General features: G+C 41.7%; 2 protein-coding genes across 12 annotated transcripts in view; one reads left to right on the forward strand and one right to left on the reverse strand.

Moving 5' to 3' along the window:
• Positions 1 to 1,219: 1,219 nt before the first annotated feature.
• On the reverse strand, positions 1,220 to 22,563 carry AAGAB (alpha and gamma adaptin binding protein). Of its 2 annotated transcripts, XM_057430521.1 has the most exons (11): positions 22,451 to 22,563; positions 21,001 to 21,088; positions 12,046 to 12,236; positions 11,568 to 11,664; positions 10,936 to 11,025; positions 8,599 to 8,682; positions 4,093 to 4,175; positions 3,578 to 3,671; positions 2,663 to 2,767; positions 2,131 to 2,180; positions 1,220 to 1,616 (listed from the first exon to the last, which is right to left on the reverse strand). In XM_057430521.1, exons 2-11 carry the CDS (start codon positions 21,041 to 21,043, stop codon positions 1,539 to 1,541), a joined length of 915 nt encoding a protein of 304 aa, XP_057286504.1. In that variant the 5' UTR covers positions 21,044 to 21,088; positions 22,451 to 22,563; the 3' UTR covers positions 1,220 to 1,538. The 2 variants fall into 2 exon arrangements, with proteins under 2 accessions (XP_057286504.1, XP_057286502.1); XM_057430519.1 differs by lacking the exons at positions 21,001 to 21,088; positions 22,451 to 22,563 and adding an exon at positions 18,217 to 18,343.
• The window catches only part of IQCH (IQ motif containing H), a 54,926-nt gene continuing 48,338 nt past the window's right edge, over positions 18,785 to 25,372 (forward strand). For 6 of the 10 annotated variants that reach the window (XM_057430500.1, XM_057430505.1, XM_057430509.1 and 3 more), the window contains exons 1-4: positions 18,785 to 18,907; positions 19,142 to 19,239; positions 19,574 to 19,688; positions 22,996 to 23,115. In XM_057430500.1, coding sequence (XP_057286483.1) covers positions 18,818 to 18,907; positions 19,142 to 19,239; positions 19,574 to 19,688; positions 22,996 to 23,115 — 423 coding nt within the window. In that variant the 5' untranslated portion in view covers positions 18,785 to 18,817. The remainder of the gene's footprint in view (positions 18,908 to 19,141; positions 19,240 to 19,573; positions 19,689 to 22,995; positions 23,116 to 25,372) is intronic. The other 4 variants (XM_057430502.1, XM_057430504.1, XM_057430507.1 and 1 more) reach the window with 4 other exon arrangements.

A 25,372-nucleotide genomic window follows, 5' to 3' on the forward strand; every position in this document is an offset into this window, starting at 1 on the left:
ATGTGGCATTTTCAGACTGGTAAGGAAATGCTCTTGGGGGAAATACACATCATTTCATAGGGCAGGCCAGGCAAGCACCAGAGAAGGGCTGAAGGGAAGGAAAGAGGAGAGGATGGGATTTACCTTTCTTCTTTCCTTCCCCCACCAGCCTAATGCCTTCCTTCTTGTCTTCCACGTCCCTCGCATGTTTATATTCTCCAGTCAGTCTGTGGCTGTGTGCCAGTGCAGGAGATGACAACAGTGTTGTCAAAAAACTGTCATCAACAGATGACAACATCTGAAGGGGCTTATGGGAAATCTGGAGAGGGGCTTTGGCCAAGGGCCTGTAGGAACAGGCCAAGGGGAACGGCTTTAACCTGCCCGAGGGGAGACTGAGCTGAGCTCTTAGGCAGAAGCTCTTCCCTGTGAGGGTGCTGAGGCGCTGGCACAGGGTGCCCAGAGAAGCTGTGGCTGCCCCATCCCTGGCAGTGTTCAAGGCCAGGTTGGACACAGGGGCTTGGAGCAAGCTGCTCCAGTGGAAGGTGTCCCTGCCATGGCAGAGGGTTGGAGCTGGAGGAGCTTTAAGGTCCCTTCCAACCCAAACCAGTCTGGGATTCTAATATATCCAGTCTGAAGACAAAGGAATCTTGCCTAAGCCCTGCTGCCAGGAAGCAGCCAGGTGAAACCTGTACTCTGGTGCTTTCTAATGAACATACGAGAGCGTAAGTCTGTGATAAATGCATCAGGTCGCAGGGTGGGGGTTTGAAATCACAGCTTTTCTCTTTAGCTGTTCAGGACAACTCACCAGCAGGACTGTGCGTTCTGTTAGGCCTTGCAGGCCAAGCAGTGCAGAAGGTTTGGGCAGGGAACTTCACCCCTGGAACAGCAGCAGAAACCTGTCTGGCATTTAATCCCAAATTAAGCTTCTAATGGGAACCCAGGGAGTGTGGCACACCACCTGATTTCCCAGGAAGGACCATGTACTTACAGCCACAAACACAATTCAAAGCCTGTGGGCCATTTTTCACGGCTTTGTCACTCAGCAGGATTAACCTTGCAGCCTTGGCATGGCAGCGCGCAACAGGGCACAATTCAGCAACTTTCTCTTCATGGCTCATATAAATCTGGTTTGTTTTAACTAGTAACTCAGCTATAAAGCCACATAAAAACATCAAACAGGCTTACATCTAAAATGTTCAGTTCAGAATTAAGTACTCGCTTCACCACCAGCAGCCGTATGTAGAGAGAGAAGCGGCAGTAAATCTGTTTATTTAAACTCAAAAGAGGAAACAATAAAAACGTTAATTTGGAAATGTAAACAGATTATTATTTCCTCTCAGTGCTTGTGTCGCCTTCCAGGACTCTCTCTGAGAGAGTAAACGGTCAGACAAAACCACTGTAACCATTAGGTGTTGTGGAATGTGTAACTTACTACAGTGATGCCGAGAGTCCTTTAACCAAAGAACGCAACTCAAGGTAAATGGGGCTTTCACAATGAACACTCATGGCAAGAAAAGATCCCTCCCCGAGGGCTGCTCTGGTGCTTACAGCTACAGAACTCAGTTTTCTTCATCTGAGGAGAGACCTTCGATTTCATCTCTGTCTCCTCCAATTGCCATCCAGAATGCTTTGGCCACCTAAAAATGGCAAAAAAAGACGGGAAAGGGGGAAAAATTCCCCTGAAGTGACTGAGATTTTGCATTTCCCATGCAGAAAATACAAGCAGAGCAGCAGCTTAATGTAGCAGCCACGGTTCTAAGCACAATGCTAATCTTCTCTGAAGTGATGTCAGCAACACAGAGGTAATAATTTGCAGTTCTTGGAGGCACATCTGATAACAGCCCTGTGCTAATTAAGGCATATTAAATTTTCCTTGAGCTCAAGGCTTTTCCATTGAGTTAAGTGGAAGCTGCTTACACCCTCGGTGGCTGCAGGGCCTCACTGCACACATTCTGACAGGGGAAAGCCTCTTCCAGTGTCTCAAAATCCCCCATTTGTTACTCAGTTATTGGGAGACAGGAGGCAGTCTTCCCGGGACTGTGAGCTTTGTTCTTGCTACTCTGAATATAGGAACTCTACAACAGCAGTAATCCTGGCTTAGAAAGGAAAACCCCAGTTTTAACAGATTCATCACCAATTTCAAACCCTCACCTTTTCTGCGTGTAGTTTCCTCTGCTCATGAGGCAACGTTGCAGCTTTATCTGTGGAAAGGAACAGAATTTAGGCTGTCACCCTCAGCAGTGAGCAGGCAGAGAAATGCCTCTTGCAGCTGGGTTTGGGAGAACACCCAAAACCCAAAGATCATAAAAACCTAATCTGATTTAGTAAGAGCAGTCACAGTTCCCAGTCACCAGAAAGCTGATGCTTCTGAGTGCACTGGATTTCACCTCTAACATTTGTTGCTTTGAACTGTAAGATTGGCAGACAGTTACAGAGCTTAAAAATGAGTCTTGTTACAGGTCGTTTACAGGAAACTGTAGCATTAATTCACGCTGAACAAAATCAGTGTGACAGCAATCAGCTGAGCAATAGCTGCTGCTTTCCCTGTCAAGCGAAGGGCAAATAATGAAAAGATTAAACAACCTCAGACAGGAGAACAGGAATTTGCACAGGAGTCTCCCCAGCTCCCACACTGGCTCTCGTGACTGGAATAGGTGATACAGCTCCGAACCTGGCACGTTACCTTTCATTTCTTTCAGCTTTGAAAACAGCCTTTCAAAGTTCTCCAGGTCACCCTCTCTGGTGGTCAGGCTGGCCAGCTCCTGAATGTCCGTGTCTAACACAGGGTCTGAAACAAATGCGTGCAGGTTGCTTCAAGGTAAGTTATTCCATTTTCTCAGCAGGTAGCAAAGCCTTTCTGATGCACTCCATATTTTAACATCTGCAAAGCCCATTTGCAAATTCCAACCCCATAGGAGCGAAAGAACCATTTAATTTACTGACTGTTCATACAGACAACTCACAGCATCATTACAGTGGTAATTAATTTTGATACATTATGTTGCAGGAGTGTTTTTGAGTTCATCCAATATTTAAGGTTTCTTGCTTATTATAAAATGATCTATCTAGGAGCAACCACGGAGTAAATTAAAGAGTAATGAGACTGTGCTTAGACCACAACTAACAACACTCATCCTTTAGAATGTCTCCACATAAAATGTGTAAGAAAGTCCCATCTCCTGCAATTATTTAGGGACCTGTAGCTCAAAACCCTTGAACCTCTTAGGGCTGACCCAGGCAGAGCATGCTTCAATCATTCACTTCCTGCTGGGTCAAACTGTTAATGATTTTTCTCTGCAACCCTAAAGCTCGAAGCTTTATTCTTACATGGATGTTTCTAGATATATACAATGTATATAGTATGTGCATCAGGAAATGTCATCAAATCAGATCTGAATGTTTCCAGTGCTGCAGGGGCTCTGTCCCATGCAAACTTGGGCCCACGTTTATAAGAACACCCAAACTCAGTAATTATTCTCTACTGACTGGGGCAAGCATGTTTATCCTATACTTTTCACTGAGAAGAAGCCAGTGGCTTTCTGGGACCATCACAGCCAGGGTGCCTGCTCCAATGTATCTGCCAAGCAGAAGAGCTTACCTACAGTGCTGTCCATCTGTAGGTTGGTTGTGCTAGCTCCATCTTCCCTGTTGTCTGAACAGGATTCTTCCCTTTCTGCTGCTGCTGGATTGGGCTGTCAGGAACCAAACAGGTATTAGAGTACCCAATAATGCACCTACAAACATCAGCAGTAAATCAGGTGCTTCCTGTTTTGACTTCAAAAGCTTAGTCTTTATCTTAAACTGCTGCTTACTGCAAAACCTGTAACGTGTATTACGAAAACCCACTTTTACAACACTGAATAGGTGCTACATGAAGGTTTGCTATGGTAGGTTTGTTGTTTTTTAAATAACACTATCAGGTGGTAGAGTTTGGTTTGCACAAAACACGGCTCTTGGGTATTAATGACAAACAACATGCACAACAGGCTGTGACGCATCCCTCGAGGAAGGAGGGAATAAAAGCAAGGCACCACCACACCAAGTGTGACAACTGGAAAAAGCAACACAAGAAACAGTATGAGCAAAGAATAAGAAATAGGAATTACTGTTTACTTCTGTATCTTGGCTCTCCTCTGACCTGATGCTACGGTTTGCACCCGCTAATGTGCTGAGAAGACCAAAGCCCTGGGTCCTGTCTGGAAACAAACCAGCAGTTAGTGTGACAGAAAATGCAGTGTTAATACAAACAGTAACTGACCAGATGGGATAGAGACTATTTCAGGGGAGACAAGCAGCACCCTGTGGAACTGCATCAGTGCACTTGAAATTGTGTTTTCTCTGTTTTAAAACTGTACTGACAACATCTACTGTGCAGTATTACCTACAGGGACTAGATGTGTATGGCACAAGAGATGTGAGCTCTTCTTTCTTCTTACGTGAAGTCCCTGCTCTGTTAAGATTTAGTCTGGAAAACGTCTCTGATTCCAAACAAGGCAGCTTTCAAGATGCAGAAGCAGCATTTGCTGTTTGCTGAGGCTCAGTGGACTGGGTTTCACCATCCATGGGAAGCAGCTCTGGGTTTGTGGTTAGATACAGGAAATGCAACAAGTGTCTTTGCTTATACACATGTTGTCAAAACAGGTTCAGCACTAGCATAAATGCAAAGGCAGTTCTTAGTATCTAAATACCTAACTCAGAATTCGAGGGAGGCCCCAACCATCAAATCCAATGTGTTTTCACACTACAAAGTGTCTGCATCTGCTCACCCCCTGTGTATTTCAATGGTGGTGTAAATCCAACCTAAAAACCCCCAGTGAGTTCAAATGTAAAACTGAACAGTCATCTAAGTTAATAGATTCAGGGCAGGATTTTTAAATTAAAGTATAATAAAAAGCATTTTTTAAACTTTATTTTAAAATGAAATATATGCATAATAGATGATATGATGAAGGCTTTTTTCCTGAGCCGTGTTTTCAGCTGGCCCTGCACTGAGTAGGGGATAACTGCAGTCACACAAGGGACTGAGGAGGTTTTTCTGAAAATCTCTGCATTTTAGTCAACTAAAAAAGAACCAGCATGAAGTTACTGTACTGCAAACAGCCAGGAAAGTGACTTGTGCCAGCACAGAGATTAATATTACTTTTTTTCCCTGAAAAAAAAATGTGTTCTGAGTTATTCCCCTAATGACTAAGCTCTAGCCTCAAACGTTGAGGTGATGTCATGCTCATGCACTGTCCAAATTGACTTGCCATTTATACAAAATCTCGTTTTGAAGAGTTGAATGTGTAACTGAAGCCATCAGCTCTCTAGAAAACATGTAAACATGTCTCCATTAGAGAATTACTAAGCCCTCATTTCCTGTTTAATAATCTTCACTGTGTACTTAGGCTAATGCGTGTCCTGTCCCGGTCCTCTCCCTCCTGCTCCCTCCAGCCCCCAGCAGGTATTTGTTTCAACTGGCTGTGTTTTATAGGGCTTTACTGCTTTAAGAGATCACTCACCAGAGGTCTGGGAAGAAGTGAATCAGTCTAGCTGAAGGAATTGCCTTAAAAATGTTCACTTGCAAGACATGTGAAAGCCCATGAAGTCCATCAGCCAGCTTAACAGGCAACTGAGCAGTAAGACTGGGACTTCAACCCAAACCAGAGCAGCTTCCCCAGGTTTCAGCAGGCTGAGCAAAGAGCTGTCTTTCTGGGAAACTAAAGATGGACATTTCGCCAATGTCTGAGTCATCTAAGCTACATTGGACATTGCAGTCCAGAGTGTACTTGAGAGAGAACGTTCCCGCATTGGCAGCGGGGTGGATGAAGTGATCTAATCATGTACCTCTTCTGTATCTACGATTAGAGTTCAGCCTGTACAGGACAGTGGCCCCATCCCCACCACCACCACATACACAAGACCTCCGCCAGTGTAGTTAGAGAACACTGGCTCAGTTAGAAAGCACTGGAATCTCCAGCAGGGACCTCTGAAAAGCAGCTATTTGTTTCTGGACCCGTGGCTAGGGAGGCGGCAGACACAACACTTGGTTGCAGGCACACCCTCAAAATCCTTCCTAAAAACTCTTTTTTATTGGATGTAAAAGTTATTTCAACTTCTGGGTGCAATTCAGGATGTGGGTGATGCCTTACACAGTGTTCTGACAGCATCAAAGCCAAACATTATCTCACTCCACTTACTGTAATAGTTGGTGGCTCCAAAACGATGGAGTCCGTAGTTTCACAGGTATCATTCATTAGTAGTCACAGAGTTCTAGTATGCTGTGCTGTGAGCATGGATGGCTCTGAGACTCATAATATGCTTGTTTCATGGAAGAATGTTTTCTGCTGCCTTTATCTACTCTATAACCTGTTTCTAGTTAGAATGTGGTGATCCTAATTTCCATATAAAATTGGAATGAAAAGATCAAAATTCATGATTTGTTTAAATAATGATGTTTAGTCCCCCTAAACCAGGCTACTTTTTTGTAAAGAGAGCCAGGTTTGTTCCTGGCCCCACCTGAGGTAACCAGCTCCAGCTGGGAGCACTAAAGCACCTATTTAAGCACGAAAGTAGCAAGAAGCCTTTTTCAAAGGCCAGTAAGTTGTTTCTCTTCTTACTGCTAAGGTCGGATAGGTGGGGTGGGGGACACACAGAAAATCACAACAGAAGTGCACTACCTTTATATGGGCAAGATGTTCTGCACAAGAGGAAGAAAACCACCTGATTCTCAGGTGAAGAGCTCTGAGGCCTGGAGAACCAACAGCTTCATACCAACTCCAAAAAGGAATTGCTCTCTGGAGACTCTCAGGTAAACTGCTTAGTTTTAATTTTACCAGAGACAATACTTTTTGTTTAATTGGTATTAATTGATGTGAAAATGCATGTAATTCAACTATGTTATATTTAATACCTATTGTTGTGAATTGGTGAAATGAATGTATTTAATGGTTATAGAAGAAAATCAAAAGGTCAAGGCTTTTCGTAATAGCTGTGTGAAAAATCTGCTTCCCAACTTGAGAAGAATTCTCAGTGTTTAAGGTAAAACACCTTAAATTACTATGGGTTTAACACCTGTACTTGAAAAAAAGTCTTTCCTGCTCTATCTGTAAACATAATTCTCATACAAACAGAAGTAAGGCAGTGCTGTAACACTGGCTGTTTGGATGGCTACACTTAACAGTGCTATAAGCATTTACTGCTACACAAATACGTTATGCTCTATGAAAGATCTTCACATGAAGTATGACTCCGTGGTTTCTAAATGGCCAGCAGGTAGAGGTAATTCAGCAGGAAAAGCTGCAGTGTGATTTACATGGCAGCCAGTTTCCAGGATCAGGAGGAAGCTGAAGGCAAAAGATAGTTACAGGTCATAAAAGATTTTATTTTAAGTAAAATGAGCTCAACAGTTTCCCTTTGAAGGCACATTCAGGCTGCAACAACCTCCAAATATAGCTCCCTTCCTGAGGGGTTTGTAGCAATATGCATCAATGCTGCGTGGTTCCTGCACTGGGGAGATAGAAAATGTGGATTTCCAAGGAGTCCGACTTCTACAGAACAAACTAATGATGCACAGGAATTTCCTCCCTGAAGACCTGAACGTGTGACCAAGTTCTGTTCTTGTGAAATGTGGCATCTGTCAAATGCAGGAAACGTGCCATTAAGGGAACTGTTTTAGCACTAGTGAGAAAACTTCACACCACCTCAAAGGGTCGCCTATTGCTTTACAGTGGGTACCTTAAGTTAGAACCCACGTGAACCTCATTCTGATGGGTATGAGAAACACTCAAAAAGCTACGTAAAGGAAAGAAAATGAAAGAAGATTACTGGTTTAGTAGTTCTCATCCCAGCCCTGGTGAGTCCCAGGAACCATCCTGCAGTTACAGGAATTAACAGAAGCCTCTCAGCACTCAAAACCATTACACAATTAAAAGACATAGGAAGGAAGAAGCCCCAACAGTGGGAATTTGAATATCAGGGTGCAGTCAGACACTGGAAGGTTGCTGGCGGGATGAGGCTTTGTGACACCAGAGATGGAAGGACACGCACTGGTTTTTGCACTGTGTCCAGAACATTCTGTGGTTTCCATGTACTTGAGTGGGATTTTCTGTAGGGAATAGAGTCCTTGCAATGCACTTAATATGTCTTTCAATAGATACATGAAATCACTTCTTTGCCAATCTCAGTCCTATTTCAGAACAGTATTTTGTTAAACTATAACTAATTTGGAATGTAACACTTCTCCACTAACCCATGTATCAGTTTTTAGGCCAGGCTGATAATGACGAGGTACTTCTTGCTAGAGTGCGAAAGAACAAGCTTTAGTTTTTGAGTTAGTGACTATTTAACTCAAGTCATTGGTAGAGAACAAATTCAATTACAAAAGGAACATGAACAGATGCTGAAATAGGAATAAATTCCACCCACTGCCTGTATGTTTCTCTGTGCGTCAAGGGACAATGAAAGCAATACCTGAATCCCTATTATTCCATGTGAAAGCTTGAAGAGTGCTGTAATTCTCTTTGTACTGATGCAGTGGCAGCAGTACTGTAACTGCTCAGTTTAAACTCCTGCCCAAAATTGTAAGGCCTGTAGGCCTTGTGTTCTCCAGAACTGATGTAAGATGAACCTGTTACATACCACTCTTCATGACTACGTTGGACCACACGTTGGCATTCAAGGCTTGTACAATTCTTTTCACTCCTGTGGACTCTGGAAAGTCATCTAAACCAAGAGACAGAGACATTGCACTCCTTAGACCAAAGCCCATTACATGTCTGAAAGTAAGGAGCTGTGTGTCTGAATCCCTGTCCAATCTTATCACAGTCAATATAAATCACTACTGTTAAGAAACAGATTCCTTGCCTTTGCTTCATAAGAGACCAAACAAATCTAAATTAATGCATCTCTTCTTGGTCTGGACTTCCATGCATTATGAACTGTGAGCTCAGCCTTTTGCAGAGAAATCTGAATTCTCAGTGGGGTTTTGTTAAATATTTAGTATGAGGCCCACATGGTTCAGTAACCTGTAAATTTAATAGTGAGTTTTAAGTTGCTGTTAAAAGCAACTCACTTTTTACCCCAAGTTCTTTGAGAATGCTGTATGGCATAAAAATAGATGCTAGAATTACTTTTCCCTCATTTATAAAGTAAAGAACTTTGGTTAACCATCTAAAAACAGTGCAATGCTTGTTACAAATGATCATTGTAAAGCTATACCCACATCTAACTCCAAGTTATCCTGTGCATTACAGTAACTGGAAAGACTTGGGAAAGCATTATTAGGACTTGTACTTATTTACTGAATAGCTCTGACACCACCTTGTATAGTCAATTTTCCATTTCCTCAGTTTAGTCAGCTTCCCATGTTTGTGCAGGTCTCACAAAGCAATAGGAGAAGAAAACAAACTCTTTGGATACAAAAATGTGATTGCTTAAAAATGAACTTCCTCTAAGGATGACTCAGGGACAGGTGCAATCATTGAAACTGCCCTTAAAAATGAATTTAAAGCTGTCTCTGACCCCTTGGATCAAGTATTTTACCCTCTGACACTGCTGTTGGGTTCTGTATCAGAGTCATTACCACGAGTCTCAGTTTAGAGGTCTCGTCCTTACTGCACGAACAACTGTTTGACAGTCATAGCAAGAGCTGCGGTTTATTTGTGATGAGCTGCCAGAAATGTCAGGCTTTTTAAACAGATCACGGCCCAGTATGTTTACTGCATCCACTCTATCTTCTATAATTCATAAAGTGTGTTTATGGGGTAAATATGTTACTTACTGGAATACTCTTCTTCCTGTGCACCAACAACCATATTAAATACCCAGGAAAGAACATATCGTAGAATAGTTAGGGGTGGAAAGGACCGTAAGATCATCTAGTTCCACCTCCCCTGCAGTACTCCAAAGAGTACCATCCTGACTTGTTACTCTTCCTGTTACTTCCATTAAGTGGTAAACAGCTTGTTCTTTACAACAATTAATAGAAAACTAACTCAATGTTGCTAGCATTTCCTTTTAAAGCACTTCTAAGGGATATCCCCTTCTGATTCTTCTGGTTTCTATGGATCAGAAGTGCTCCACCCCCCCTACTTGACTAACAAAGTCCCCAAAACAAATGCACTTTAAAGACATGGTGGGGAGAGAAGGAGCGTTCTTGGCCATCCAGGATACAATTTGTATCTAGGCACTTACATGGAGAAGGGGTGGGACTTGTGTTCTAGCTTCGGACTTTAGACTAAACTCTTTCTGGTGATAGCTACATCCTTAGTGAACCTGAAATAGAGCAAATGTCGGTGACTAATTCCACTCAGGCCTGGAAATGGGAGTTGCTTATCTCATTCTGGTTCTGTAGAGGTAAGATGTAAACACTGTCTTTGTATCACTGCAATGAGTAGATTGGGCTGATGCTGATAAGGTTGTCAGGAAGCGCACGGTCACTTTTCAAGAGTGGAACATCACACATCACTCTTGTGACTCGGATGGGTTTTTTCAGGTTATAAATGTATGGTCAGCCAGTGATTCTGAAACTGGTTTGTTTCCTGTGTAACTGCATATGCTCTTCTGAGGTGTTTTTAACAATCTCCTTTTCAGCCTGTCATGTCACCATCAGAATTACTTCTCTTAAGAATTTTCCTGCCCTGGTTCCTGTTTTTAGATTTATTTCCAAAGTGGAATATGATCAATACAGTCCTAGGATTGGTGCCAGAAAAAGGAGCAGATATTATTTTTATGTAGGTGCTACATAAACAGCAGCTGTATTTGGGAGGAGACAAATGGAATTTCTTGGAGGAAATAACCTCCTCCTCCTCCTCCTCCTCCTGACCTTTTCTAGCTGAGGCTAAGCCTCACCAACTGGGAGCATTCCATGCTGTAATCATGTAGCACATAAATAAAGTTATGCCCCTTGCAATTGTTCAGGAGAGATTTTGGTGTGCTTTTTCATTGTAGAAGTTAAAAGAGAAGTAGCAGTCCTACCGTCTTCATCAGGCAGTTCCTCAGGGCTAAGTTCCACCAGTTCAAAGCCATGCTTGATGCACCATTCTTGAGCTTTCTGTCTGTTAACACCTGAAGTTGGGAAACAAAAATGCATAGTGAAGATACACATTTGAGACTAATACCAGTAGCTGAATGTTCAGCTACATTTTATTCCTTCAAAGTTGTCTGCTCATTCTGGATTGTATGGGAAATCAGTATATGGTAGCTGGTATGGGTCCTCCCTTCATTTTTGAATTTGATTCCCAAAAGCTTCCAAAAAGCAAAAAGAATTGGTTTTTTTTTGCAATTACCATAAAATCAAATGGCTTTGCAATGGGTACTCAAATGGGTGTGTAAGTGAAGTGCCACAGTGAATGAAGACCATTAACCCCAGGTTTGAAGCTGACTTCAGTTAGAGGGACATACGTGCACCTTACAGCTTGCTGTTGTGTTGCGTATACTGATGTAGAACCAAAGCAAACCTGTATTCCTGGTCATAAGAGTAACCTGACTCTTCTCAATCAAATCTAGAGCTCAGTCTTGCACTGATATTTTGAGACGCAATAGTGTTGATTTAACTAGAAAATGGATCATTATGCAAGGTTAATATGGAACTTCTGTGGGTTTCATACCATTTTCAGATACTCTATTACAAACAAGGATCATGACTTCTGGTAACCACTCTTCTGTCAAGGCAAGCCATTCAGAGACATTATCAAGTCCAGATTTCTGAAGGAGAAAAACCAAAGTTATCTGGAATACAGACTCAAATCCTTTAGATTTTCAAACTAGTTTTAAATCATTATTAGAATAAAATGAAGTAAGGAAATATGCTAGGAGTAGTTGGAGATGGTGGGAAAATTTGCCTAACTCATTGGCATAGTTGCATCCCCAAAACCCTCCCTTCCACCTGGAGTATAATAGCAAAAGGAAAGAAAACACCTTCTATTGTTAGCAGGAATAATTTAACACTGATCTACTGACAATTAAGTACAACAGCCTAAAAGGAATGGATGGCACAAGATAAAAGAATGTAATTTGTGGTTAGCACTGTGATAAGGCAACTATATCATACAGGTAAAGCAATATAAGGAAGCAGAGGAGTCTTACTATTGTGCTGTCGAAGTACACAACAAATGCTTGCACTGATTCAGCAATATCTGCAGTAACAAGAAATGTGTCTGGTACTACACACAGGTGAATATCTGCAGAGTAATATTTATTATCTATTGTCCAGGGGTAAAACTTCACTCTTCCACTTGTAGTTGCTCCCACAGTAATGTCATCTTTTCCTGTGATACCTGTATAAAAGGAAATGAGTGAGGTGGGTGATAAAACCAGCATCAAGAAAAGAGTTTGTGTAGAGAAGCTGGGAGAATGCCAGTACAGAGCCATCTTTTCTTACTCTAATAAACAGTATCTGTTTCAGATCTTTAAAAATTCCACCTCAATCTGTTACTCTGTGCTAGAGTTCATTATTTACCTTTCAGAAGAGTTTACTGTCTGGCTCTCAAAATAAAATGTGGTACAGAAGCTCTTCAGAAAGAAACCTTTTTCCTGGAAATGCCTTTTAATGTGTTAGCCTCAAACCCGTTACCTGTAAACAGGATGTATGGAGACAATACCTAAACTTTATTACAGCAGAAACAAACCCTGCATGTTCATTCGGATGTAAAGAACTGTTTGACTGTGACCAAAACCTGAAGGTAACTAATGAGAAAATAAAGCAAGTTACTACAATTGAGTTGTAATTCCCATTAAATTCCATGTAGGAGCTCGACAATTAAAATCCAAGGCAGTGTTTTGGTAATGTGATGTTAAACACTGCCCTTTGCGTGCTGGGAGCAACCCTCACAGGGCACGCTCATAGCATGACAGCCACCTGGTGGAGGTGAATTATAGTTTGCGGTAGAAGAACCCATCCATACCTTGCTGGAAAGGGCAGAATATCTTGCTCAAGCTCGACAAATTTACAGACCCTTTAAGGCACAGGTCGGTTGTATAGGACTGAGTCAGCTAGAACTGCTTTGGGCATCAGAAGAGTTAACAGAAATTAAGTATATGGGGGCTTCAGAGATCTTAAAGGTTAGGTTTTGAAGGTACTGAGAAACAGTTCCTGGAGAGGCTAGAACAGGCTGTTCCCCAAATAGTGCCACAAGAAGCTAAGAATAAAGGAGGCCATAGAAATTACTGAAACCCAGAAAATCAGTAATAAGACTTGGAAAGCCAAAGGGGGGAGGAGAAGAGGGTGAGGAAAGGAAGTCTGTTCAAAAGTCACTGCAGTGAAGTGAGCCACCCTAGCAAGAACACAAAAGGAGAGAACTTGCAGAACAATTTTCAAAAGCCAGTGTGAAAGAACTTTTACATTTGCTTTGGAAGTGATTATTTTTCCCCCTCACAAAAGAGTTCATGGACAAATTTCAGCCTCAAAGTACTGCTAGGAGAATGAGGCCATGTCCTATTTCCTATTACATGCCACTGGTTCCTGTATTTTAAGCAGTTGTCTTTCATCCCATTGTGCTTCTGATGACCCACCATTCATCCAAAGAGATTTTGCCAGTCCCCTGTGGAATTTCTCTCCCAGTCAAAATGGGTGTTGCACACTAACCTCGAAGGGCTGCAGGGAACCTTCTGAAAGGCTTCAGCCCTGCTATGCCTCAGCCTGCATGAAGGGCTGTAATGAATGACTGCAAAGCAGCCTGATTACTCATGGCAGGAAACCAAATGTAGTTTGGGTATCTTCTAAATAGTTCTCTGCCACAAAAAGTCACTTAAACCATTAGGTTTTGCCCTTTAGAGTAAACAAGCAGAGACTACAAAAGAAACACACTACAGCTCAAAGCGAGTTGTCAAGGATATAGTCTGTGTTGGAGCTAGTTTAAAGGATTACATCTGCCACCTCCAGATTCCAGAAATTTCTTTCCAGGACAGCCTGTATTTTAATATAAAAGAAGTAAATTCAGAGAGAACACTTTCATATCTGATTTAGAGGATATTAATCACAATAAACCCCATCAAGTTCTATTTGCATACAGAATAAACTTGCATAAAATTAATCTGGCAAGAAGGAGGCAGCTTGTCAACCTCATCTCTAACAGAGTTGGAGTTACTCACTTTTAATTTTAAACTCCTCAGCCATTGAAAGTGTCAGTGGTTTGCCATGCAAAGAGCCTGGAAAACCAACTGAGTCACTCTGTGACCACAACAGTAGGCAGGCCTGCTGGGCTGTCTCAATTAGCTTGCCTTTTCATAGGGCAGAAGTGGCTTGTCTGGATGACAGGAATTCAAACAGCCTCCAAATGCAGCACCATTAAAGAGTACTAAAAACATGCATGGAAAAGTTCATGCCACAAAAGAACATTGCTTAGTGTAACTCAGAAACATGATTTAGAGTTCAAGGTCCTCCAACAAATACTGCACTTATTAATGCTGGACACTTACTTTACTGAAATAACCTTTATAGTCTTACCAATAAGTGCTGATGCTAATTAAGACATTCCTGTACTTGTGTCCCACACTTGCGTACAAAAGCACTTTGGAGCAATAGAAGCTTCCTCATTCACAGTGAATTACTTGAGGCCAGGGACCAAACAAGACAATTTCTAAGGCAGCTCCAGTATCAGCCTCAGTTATAACCTGCCACGGGCAAGGGCACTATTCACCCGTGCAGTCTCCGAAGCCCCTGTACTAACACCCACCTATACCAGGATCACCACATTTCTTGGACATGGACAATTCTCTTCTTCCAGTTTATCCCAGTCCATGACTCAGTTTGCCCATTTTCTACCAGAAAACCATTTAAGAACAAAACAGCATCTGGCACACGAGATCAGTGCATGGCTCAGCCCAGTAACAGACAGTGACTGCTGCTTTATGGCTCACTCCAGGCAGTCAGTCACCAGCTTTGGTTTTTCAGAAAGCTCCTTGGTTGTGTCCCTTCCTCACTCAGCAGTATCTGTAATTTCTAATAATGTGGACAAAATTCTGACCAATACTTTTGGAAACTCCTTTCAGTTATTTACATGTCTGATCATTTCACTGACTTAAACTTGCTGACTTTTACCTTTGTGATCTTCCATTCAGACAACATAAATTAAACAATGATTCAGAAGATAAAGAAGAGGACACTGCAGAACTGTAAAACCCAACATCCATTCCCTTTCTGTAATACAGAGGCTCCATGTTCTGCCAGTGCAAGGCAGCAAATCCTTTTGAAAAAGGAGAACTGGAGACCAGAAGGGACTTTAAGAGAGTTGAACAATAATCAAAGACCCAGATGTTGATCTCTTGCCTTTTGCAGCAGTGTTCCCTGTTCTCTAATACCCAACTGACATTTAAGCGCTTTGACTATATTGTGTGTTTAACAGTAATACCTTTTTCAGAACCATTCCAACTCCTGACTGAAGGGGTGTTTTCCAAAGGGATTAAGGTATTGATCACTCTTTCTTGTGTTTTCCAGATTGAGTACATACTGTAAGAATACAATTCAGTCTTTTATGAAGCCCTAAATGATTCTAAGTCCCCTTAGTTGGTAGGTACACCAAGTAGTTCTCACATTCTGGGCCTTGAGAGCCACCTGGTGGAATACACCATAAAAAATACTCCTGCAAATTACACGAGGAGTGAAGAGACACAAGAAATATGCTGTGGGGGAGAAGGGCAGTCCTAAGTGGTGAGGCACTGGAATGGGTTGCCCAGGGAGGCTGTGAATGCTCCATCCCTGGCAGTGTTCAAGACCAGGTTGGACGAAGCCTTGGGTGACCTGGTTTAGTGTGAGGTGTCTCTGCCCATGGCAGGGGGGTTGGAACTGGATGATCTTAAGGTCCTTTCCAACCCTAACTATTCTATGATTCTAAATAGCCAAAAAAGGGGGGGGGAAATCACATCAGACAGTATTTATCTATTTGCCAGCATTATTAAAAACTAAATCATTTTCTGTTTTAATTTGGGATAAATACATCTAAAAGAAAAGCCAGTCCTATTTTCTGCATTTTAAATAGCTTTGTTTTGTCACAGTATCTCACGCAATAAGCATTCAGGAAATCCTATGGAAATGTGAACGAATTAAAGTATGTCTAGCGAATATTCTTCTCATCCTCAAGCTATTTCCCACTTAACAGGATGAGAACACTGGGAAAAGCCTTGTAATTAGCCTGGAAAGTTCTGGCAAGCAGCAGGAGAGATCAGTTCTCATACACCTCCTAACAGTGAATGCTCCAAGCAGCATCTTTCTACTTACAGGACAGAATTTCCTAAAAAGAGCATGTACCAGAAAAATAAAGCAACACAGTGGCAGAAGCAGTGATGATACCAGTTTCATTTCATGTTTGTGGTACAGACTCAAAACTCAGTTGCTCTATGGGCCCTACCATCAACACAGTATTTAATAGCATATTTAACCAAATATATTGTATCTCAGTGTACTGCCTCAGAGGTGCTGATATAATGGTCCCAATCTCAGCATTCAGCTCTAATCCATTACTAAATAATGTCTCTAATCTGGTGCGACACTTTCATGCAGTAAAAGCACAAGTTCCGAGAACTGCACCAGCGTTTTGCTTCCACCCACCAAATCCCTTCAGCCAGAGCTGCCTTGGCCTTATCAGTACGTCCTTGAATGTTTCACAATGCTTGTTCTGCTCATTCTTCTGGAGCTGATCTGATTTCACTTGTTATCTAAAGCAGAAAATTAAATTCTTGTGGTATTTATTTTAGTAAATCATCATGTTTCTTTCAGGAAGGTTTTAATGTCTTTTGTGAAACCACCCAACCAGAGGACACACAGACTGCCTGTAAGGCTCCAGTTTTGGTACTGAAAAACAGTGGAAGAAGAGACATTTGAAAGTGAGTACTAGTTAAACCCTGAAGTTTTAAGACTTTCTTCTGTGATGCTTTTTATTCACCTTCCTTTTTTACTTAATTAATTTCACAATGAAAAATAATCAAAGGAAAACTACAGGAACCTTGAATAATACCTTAATATTCACTTATCCCTTCCTCAAAAATAAGCAACGACTGATAGTAATATTCTTTTTTATGGAATGCTTAAATAATTCAGTATCAACCCAGCTGCTGTGACAGAGCAGCCTTTGACCGCAGAGCTGGTGCTGTTATTGTTCATTCAAAATGTGGTTTAATGAGATGGAAGAAGCCAGTCCCTGGGGGCTGCCCTGTGCTTTAGGAGGTCCCAAGTAAGATCTTACTCAGACAGCTGAGAACAAATCCAGACAAGGGGGTAGGGTGTTGGTAAGTTGCACATCTCAGGATGCACATCAAACCGTTTGTGATAGCTCCCTAAAAAGCAAGGCTGTACTAACAAGTTGCAATGGCAAAACCACCCAGATTTAAACAGCTGCTTCCTGGAATCCCCCTGATTCTACAATTGCTAAAAATTCCACCAGGATTTTCTCTACTTCAGGGCTTACTCTTTTTTTAGGCAATAAAAATGAAAAATGGGTGCCCAGAAAACCACTTCCTTTGGAAGGAATTCTATGCATTTGATACAGAGTAACTGTAATCTACAACTGTAATAACTGCAGAAAGGAAGGGGTTTAGTTTTCCCTTTCTTTATGCTTCTGCACCGGGGCAACAAATAGTATGACACATGAAAGCAAGAGACCTTTAGAATTTAGACTTTCAGCACTGGACAATGCTTAAGGTCTAATGCAGTCTGTTCACTCCGTAAATAGAAAGATAAAACTAAAGGGATGGTATTTACCCATCTCTTGTTTTTCTCTTGCCTATACTCCTGAGCCACTCTGGTGTCCCCCTTGTTCCTGAGGCCACCTGGGCCACGGACCTGTCCCAGAGAAACAAGTTCACTGTTGTGCTCCGCAAGTGAATGGCCAGCAGCAACCCTGATGGTCTCATGAACCTGTCCTTGCTTTGTTGTTCTAAAAAGTCCTATTCCTATTCACCCTCAAGGCAATTCTCGAATTATCTAGTCCAGGTACAACTGAAGACTGTTGGTTCACATCTAAAATTGGGCCAATGGAATGGGCGGTTTCCTTTTTCCCCTCAGTTGCGGTGTTACCGCCTGCTGCTTGGTACAGAGGGTACAACACACAACCTGCGCTCTGTACCACCTCCCTTAAATCGCTTACTTCCTTAAAGCACTAAGGAGGCCCCCGACTCCCTCCTCAAGGCAGGCGGTTAAACACCGCAGGCCCAGGGCGCGAGAGGGGAGGGGAAGAGAGGAGAGCAGCCCTCGGGGCTCCCCTCATGGCGCGGGCTGGCGGTGAGGGGCTGCCGGGCCGGGGCCCCGCGGCGGCGGCGACTCACGTTTGACGAGCTCCTCGGCCGCGAAGCCGGCGGCGCAGCTGGTCACGAGCGCGAAGGGCCCCGCCGCCGCCATGGCGCCCGCCGCCGCGCCCCTTCCGGCACCGCCGCTACCACACAGCGGCGAGGGGGGGGGGACGGACGGGGACAGCCCTCGCTTCCCCCCCCCCCCGCGGCGCGGCGGATGGTGCGGTCCGGCCAGCGCGTCCCGTTGCTAGGGGCGAGGGCGGCGGGCGCCATGGCCGGGCTCGCGGAGCCGCGGCCGGAGGCAGGAGGCGGCCTGGGGCAGGTGGGTCCGGGCAGCGCCGCAGCGGCCCCGGCAGAACCCCCACGGGACCCCGCTGCCCCTGCTGAGGGGACGGGAGGGCTCAGCCCCTGCGTGAGGCGACGGTGACCTTGGGATAAGGGCTTGGGTTGTCGCCTTTCTATTCTCTTACCAAGTACAGAAGTTATGGACAGCCACGGTTTTTTTCTCTTGTATTTAGGAAATACTGAATTTTGGCTAAGTCCTGCTACATAACGTTGGTTTTGGTTAAAGGTATGGGTATGATTTTTGTCATAACTTGTTTTTTAGGTGCAAGAACTTCACAAGCTTAAAGTTAAGATGAAAAATACTGACTTGAAAAGAAATGTAGAAACTGTGGATATCAGTGACCTCGAAACAGTGAGGGAAAGAACTGAACTTGGGCTCAGAGTAAGTAAAATAGAGCACAAGCAGAAGACGAAGGATGATTTCCTTTTGTTTGGGTCATAAGAATTACCTGATCTTGTGCCCATCAGCCAAAATCAGACTTAGTCCAACAGAAGCACAAAATCATCACCTTTTCAGTCAAGGGAAGGCCTGGACTGCAATATTAACTGAGTTAAGTAAATTTAATATCCCTCATACCTTTGTAATACTCTAAACGTTATTTTTTCCCTCTAACAGAAACATGCTGAAAATTATTTAAATTCTATAAACAGACAAGAGTTAACTATTTCTTCTGCTGATAATAAAGAAGTACATTCAAAAGGGCCCCCTAAATGGTAAGTGAAAGAGCTGGTCTATTGCAGAGACAAATGCAAGCAGCGGGACAGAAAAACTGGGGTTTCAGAGTCTTGTAAAGCAAATGGGAGTATTGGCCCAGATGAGGTTATTCTGGTCATTTGCTGGTTTGGTTTTGGTTTAAGTTAAAAACAATACAGAAGTAAATGTACTTCTAAGTAGCTACGACAACCTCCTGTTAAGTCCTGTGATCTTTCCTTTGTTAAATGCTAATTTAAATTCAGTTTGTTGGACTCAGCCGGGTGGCAGCAGTATGGGTTTAACAGTGAAATCAAAGGAATTTTTAAAACCTTACTGTTTTTCTTTCTAAATCAGGGGCCTTCATCCTGGTGCTTCTCAGAAACAGCTCATCGTACCACGAGTGCCGGTTGGGCCCATGACTGTGCAGGTGTACAGCAAATCAGCACTACGCATGTCTCCAGGGTCACAGGTCAGAAATAACACAGTGCTTATTCTGGCAGAGACCACATTCAGTGAGCAGACTGGTGTCTTGTAGGTTACCATAATGTTATGTTCTGATTCCTCATGGATCCAGTTTCTGATAATATACCGTCTGTGACTGAAGCGTTAAAAAGATTCTCACTAGAATGAGCAGGCTGAGAGATATGAGCTTTCTCCCAGCCTTGCAGTTGGGATAAAATCTAAGTTAGGAAGGACGTTGGTATCATCCTGGGTGCATCCACAAGCCCTCTGTTCTTTATTTCCCCCCTCCCCTCCCAAGCGTATTCTTAGAGTATGAAACCAAATGTTTGTTCTGCTTTAAGGTCCCAGTCCTTCAAATACCATATGCTTAACCGGGCTTCTGCAAGTAGCGTGTTTAAATAAAATGGAACTGTATGTTGGAATAGCATGAGCACAGATATCAGCGTTTGTGGTGTCTGAGACTAAAAGTGGTTCTCTGTCTTGTATTTGCATAAAAGATACGGTAAACTGCGGGAAAGACTTCTGTTCGTGTATAAGGTAGTCACCTTTATAAGACATAAATAGTTTTCCATTTGCAGACAGTATTTCCAGGTAAATAGGCTTGAAGATATCAATGTTTCAACTCATAGCAGTTCTGAGGGAAATTAATAATTCACATAGTAATATTGTAATACTGTCCACAGTATGCTGTGCAAGAGTAGAAATGGAGCATAAGTTGTGCTTATAGTAGTTAGGATAAAAAAAGGATGGAGTCAAGTAAGCACAGATGCTATTTTCACATATCCATTGCTAGAAGACTTGTCATATGGGAAATAGCTTGCCCACAGGTGTCAGAATAGGCTTAAAATTATTTACTCACACACAGAGTATTTGTGAATCATAGCAGCAGCCACATAAGACTCTGCAAATCCAGCTCACGGGGGGAATTGTGAAGCACTTTCCCCTTCCCCCTTTATTTTGTAATTGGATTTCTTCTAATAAAGCCTGAGAACCATATAGATGGTTCTTCCTTGGGCAGTAACTGTAAAGCCTCTGAAAAGCCACTGTTGCCCTTAACTGGTAAGTGTAGAAGTTCAGTTTCTGTTTTAGTTTTTTAAATACACTGAACCGAAGCCAGCCAAGCTGATGCTTGTGCAGCTTTGGCGTTTGGGTGGGGGTTTTCCTAATAGTTGGTATTTTCTGTGATGTTCTGAATATACAGTAGAAGTTAATATTCTCTCATCACTGACAGAATTAAAGATGTGACTGAAAAGATGTTTCTAGAGGGCTCTAAAATATGCAAATAACAAATAGCTAGACATGAAAAGTGGTTTACTTACCCATAATACAGATCACTTTGAAGATTAATATAATGTAGGCCATTCATAAAGGAATTTGACTCTATTAGAAGCCAGGTACCGTGTTCATCTGCAAAACAGAATTACATAGTGAATCAGATTTATTGGCATACTAATGGTAAAAATGCCCTCCACTCTGAAACAGCTTTTGCGCTGAAGTAGAATAAGGTTTGAACCATTTCATTGTACCAAAGATACCAACCTGTTCTGGATGCTCCGATATGTTCTTTTTCTGCATCAAGATGGTTCAAAACATCTTAAATTTAAGACTTTGGATGGTACGGATGGAAGAGACCCATGATACCATCCACTCCACATCCTGCAAATGCAGAGTTGTCACTTGCCACACATTTCAGCTGACAAAGTAACTTTTATCAGGTGGTTTTTTATTAAGCATTTCAACTGTCGTTATCCTGTGTGGAATCTGCCACTGCAGCATTGATCACTGCACTCTCAGTCTGGGTGGGGAGTCTGTGTTGAGACTCATCTCCTATTTTAATTGAGAAGATATTCAATTTCCCCCCAATTCTTTCATAATAGCACAAGCAGTTTCCTTTCTGTACAGTGGTGGGTTATAGTAATAAAATAAATACCACAAAATCACTGATGAGGTGAAAATTGAACTTTCTGTCTCTGTGCAGCCATGTGGGTAAGAGAGTAATTGGCTTGGATAATAACTTTTGTTCTTACAAACCCAAACCTAAATGAGCATCTCATTGATACATCTGCTTGTAATTACTATCAAAAGAAGAGACTATATTGTGCAGATAAATGAATTAAACCATTTTTAGTGCTTCCCAATGGTTTAATAGTTCAAATACACATCTCATGATTCTTGAACTTTTTTGGCATATTTTGTTTGTCAAAAATAAAATTCTCATAATTTTTCTTTTTTACATTCACACAACAGAAGTATATGAGTTCCTGTGTAGAAATATGTTGACGTGGATCTTGCTATGTAAGAGAGCTTTTTGTATTCCTGTATTCATGTAATGGGAATTAAGCATATTCACCATAAGGATTCCTCCTTATTTAGCACTGGTTGGTAAATAAACCCTGTTGGGTGCAGAGTCTTGTTAAGAGTGTTACTGCAATAAAAGTATTGGGAGATGCTCATAGACCAGATAGAAATCCACATATAAACTAAAGCACATGCCTTGAGATGAACCAAAATGTTTTCAACTTAAGAAACTTCCACTCTAGTACAAATACATGGCACCACTTCTGGCTTTTCTAGAACAAGTGTGTGCTTTAGATACTTCTCATAACAGGAAACTTTAAAAGTATTTTTTTGACCACTGGGCTTTAAATCAATAATTTTTATTAGCAAAAGAGTGGAATCCATTCCATGCAGCTAACACAGTACACTAGGAAACTACTATGTGTTCATTCTTATTACTATAAGGATTTTTTTATTTCCTCATTTACTTACAAGCAAGTGCTCTATCTACATGGAGCCAATGGGCCATAACCAATCCAAAGAAGCTGTTCTGGTCCATCAGGTCAGTGACTCCTGAATTCAAGTCTCTCGCAAACATAGCCAAGGTGGATTGGATTCTCACTGTAATCTGTGGGAAGAATGCAATATAACATTATCCCAATAGATAGGGGTGTATAAAACATTTGTTATAACCCAGGAAGATGGAATTCACAAATGACCTATGTTAATCAAGTGAGTCCGACCTGATTGCCCTTTCCACTCAGAATTTAACTCGAAGAGTTGCAAATGTGAAAATTTCAGAGCTTTTAATGGAATTACTTGAACCAATTTTGGCAAAACATGTATGTGAATAGTAGTTGTATGCCTTGTTATTCAAAAGGCACTTCTTCCTTGTCTGCCCAGTTCAGTGTGGATAGTAAACAACATGGGTTTTTGTCATAATTTTGCGAATTCATTAACATGTTGGCCAATTCTTGCTTAAAGACACTTCTGTCCTAGCGCAGTGCTTTTAAGACAATGCCCATCGTGTATTTCAGCAGCAGGTGGAAATGGATATGAAGATTATGCTTCACCCAGAGAACACTGATAATAAAGCTGGTTTAAAACACAACAATGAGATCAAGTTGCCACTTATAACCAAGAAAAAATCTGCTCCTGTAAGTAACTAATTTTATCTTAAGGGCTTATTATATGTATTAGTTTTCACTATTAAGGGTAATACATATCAGTTCTAAATAATTTTATTTTAAGTGAAAATACCTCAGAACTTCCTACTTTTGGACATTGATATTTAGCACAGCACTGTGGTCCACATGAAAGAATATGCCCAATGGTCTCGCACGAGGATCCTCTTCTACAGTTTAATCTATGTAATAGAGGCATTATGAAGCAAGCCCAGTGCTGTAAGAGACATTCTGGGGTGTTTGGTTTTAAAGAACATGAGCAGAACCTGTGAATGGCACAGCTGTAAGCTGCCACTTGTAAAAAACGCTTTTTGAAAGCTGTTGCCCAGATGAAGAGGTGATTTGTCTAACCCTGTGATACAGAGTTAATTAGAAAAAGGCATCATTGCTAATAGCTGTTTAGAACCACTCTAAAACACTCACAGGGAGGAATATTATACTACTGCAGAGAGCCATGTGTTTCACTGCTCGCACTGAAAACATGCACGGATCAGAGAGAACTTCTTAATGCTGACTTGAATTACAAACCTTTAGTGTGAATTAGTCAAGCTCTCTGATACATATTTACAGCTGCTAAGGAACTGCTCATGACAGGGAAAAACCAAGTACATATTTCCTATCTAGTTCATCCTACAGGGTTTACTGAAGTAAATGCTTTTTAGGAGTTTGCAAATCCCATGGCACAATCTGTGTTTTGAAATGTTCTGGCTTCACTGGGAGTAAAATTTTGCAATAAGATGTACAAAATCCACTCCTGAGGTAGTGAATTAAGGCACCTGTGTTACATGTGAGCTATACTTGAGCTTAAAGGAATTATAGATCACCAGCAGTAACTGAAATAAATTGATGTGTTGTTGCAGGTCTAAAATATGGGGTTTAGTTTGAAAAAACCCATCAATTAAAGTACCTACAAGAATTAACTGGGCGCTTCCTCCCCTGGTTTTACTCATCAGCCATTAGAGGGCAATATTTGTACGCACACACGCGGGCGCACACACACGTACACCCGTGTACATGCCCTACATAGATACATTTATTCAAAGATTCTCTCCAAAAGAAATCAGTGGCAGAAGGACTCTCACCGAAGTAAATTAAAATCTAATTGCCTGGTTGCCTGCATTCAGGGTGCTTCCAGGAGTTGTCAGCATCTGAGTTTTTGAGGAGACCTGAGCATTTAGAAATGTGATGAGATTAAAGGCACGCTGGTTGTGAGGTGACCAGATAGGTCAGCACAAATCTACACGGACTTCTTATTATTCTGCTGTTTGAGTAGGTGGAAAAATTATTAGTAAGGATCTTACTGTTTAATGAAAAATGTCTTTTCTTGCTCTTTTGGTATTATAAAGTTGCTGATGCTGGATTTTATGATAGAAACTAAGAACAATTATCTGTTGCCCTTTGGTACCTTTTTGGGTCTGATAAGCACTAATGCTTTATCCTCTGGAAAGTTCTGTAGTTACTTTAAAGTGAGGACCCTAATTCTGTTTGAAACGCTGTGTGCAGACTGGGCATCACTTTTATTTTGTACCTCATATCTGGGTAACATATGAAAAATGATGAATAAATAATGATTAAATACGTGTACTTCCTGTGGAGTCTACAATGGGAAAAACAATAGTAATCTGAATTGCAGCAAAAATAATCCTGATGTACTGCTGCAATGTAGACAGGATTCACAACTACACCTTTCATTTTCCTAGGACTGCTGTTCTCTTACAGAATTATGCTGGCACTTCTTTGGTCCTTGTTTTCTTACAGATGTATATTATACTGTAAACTTAGGAACCTTTTAATTTATTGATGAGGTAAAATTTAATATGGTGATGATTTCTAGCCTTTATGAGTTGCATCTTACACAGTGTGGCTCTAATGGTGATGGCAGTGATTCTGTGTTGGGGAGGGTTTAAGCTAACTTATTTAAGCACCACCATTCTGATCATATCCTCTGTTATTCATTCTTTATTCGGGATTTGCATAGAGCTAATAACTAATGCTTATCACCGAATGTCTATTCATTTCCAAAATAATAAAGTAAGGCAAAGCAGGGCAATTATTTTCATTTCAAGTGACTAGAAGAAGCTGTAGAAAAAAAACAGGTCTTTTGGTCCTGCAAACCTGATTGTGTTTTAAACCTATGCATGTGGCTATAATTACAGTCCCAGCATAATTTGGCAGTGGTAGCAGAATGAGACTTAAACAAATCGCTGTTACACTACAGTAAATCAAAAGA

Source organism: Pezoporus wallicus, unplaced genomic scaffold (genome assembly GCF_028554395.1).
Source record: "Pezoporus wallicus isolate ANWC-B61680 ecotype Strahan unplaced genomic scaffold, APGP_CSIRO_Pwel_v1 contig_14831, whole genome shotgun sequence".
NCBI classification, from domain to species: domain Eukaryota; kingdom Metazoa; phylum Chordata; class Aves; order Psittaciformes; family Psittacidae; genus Pezoporus; species Pezoporus wallicus.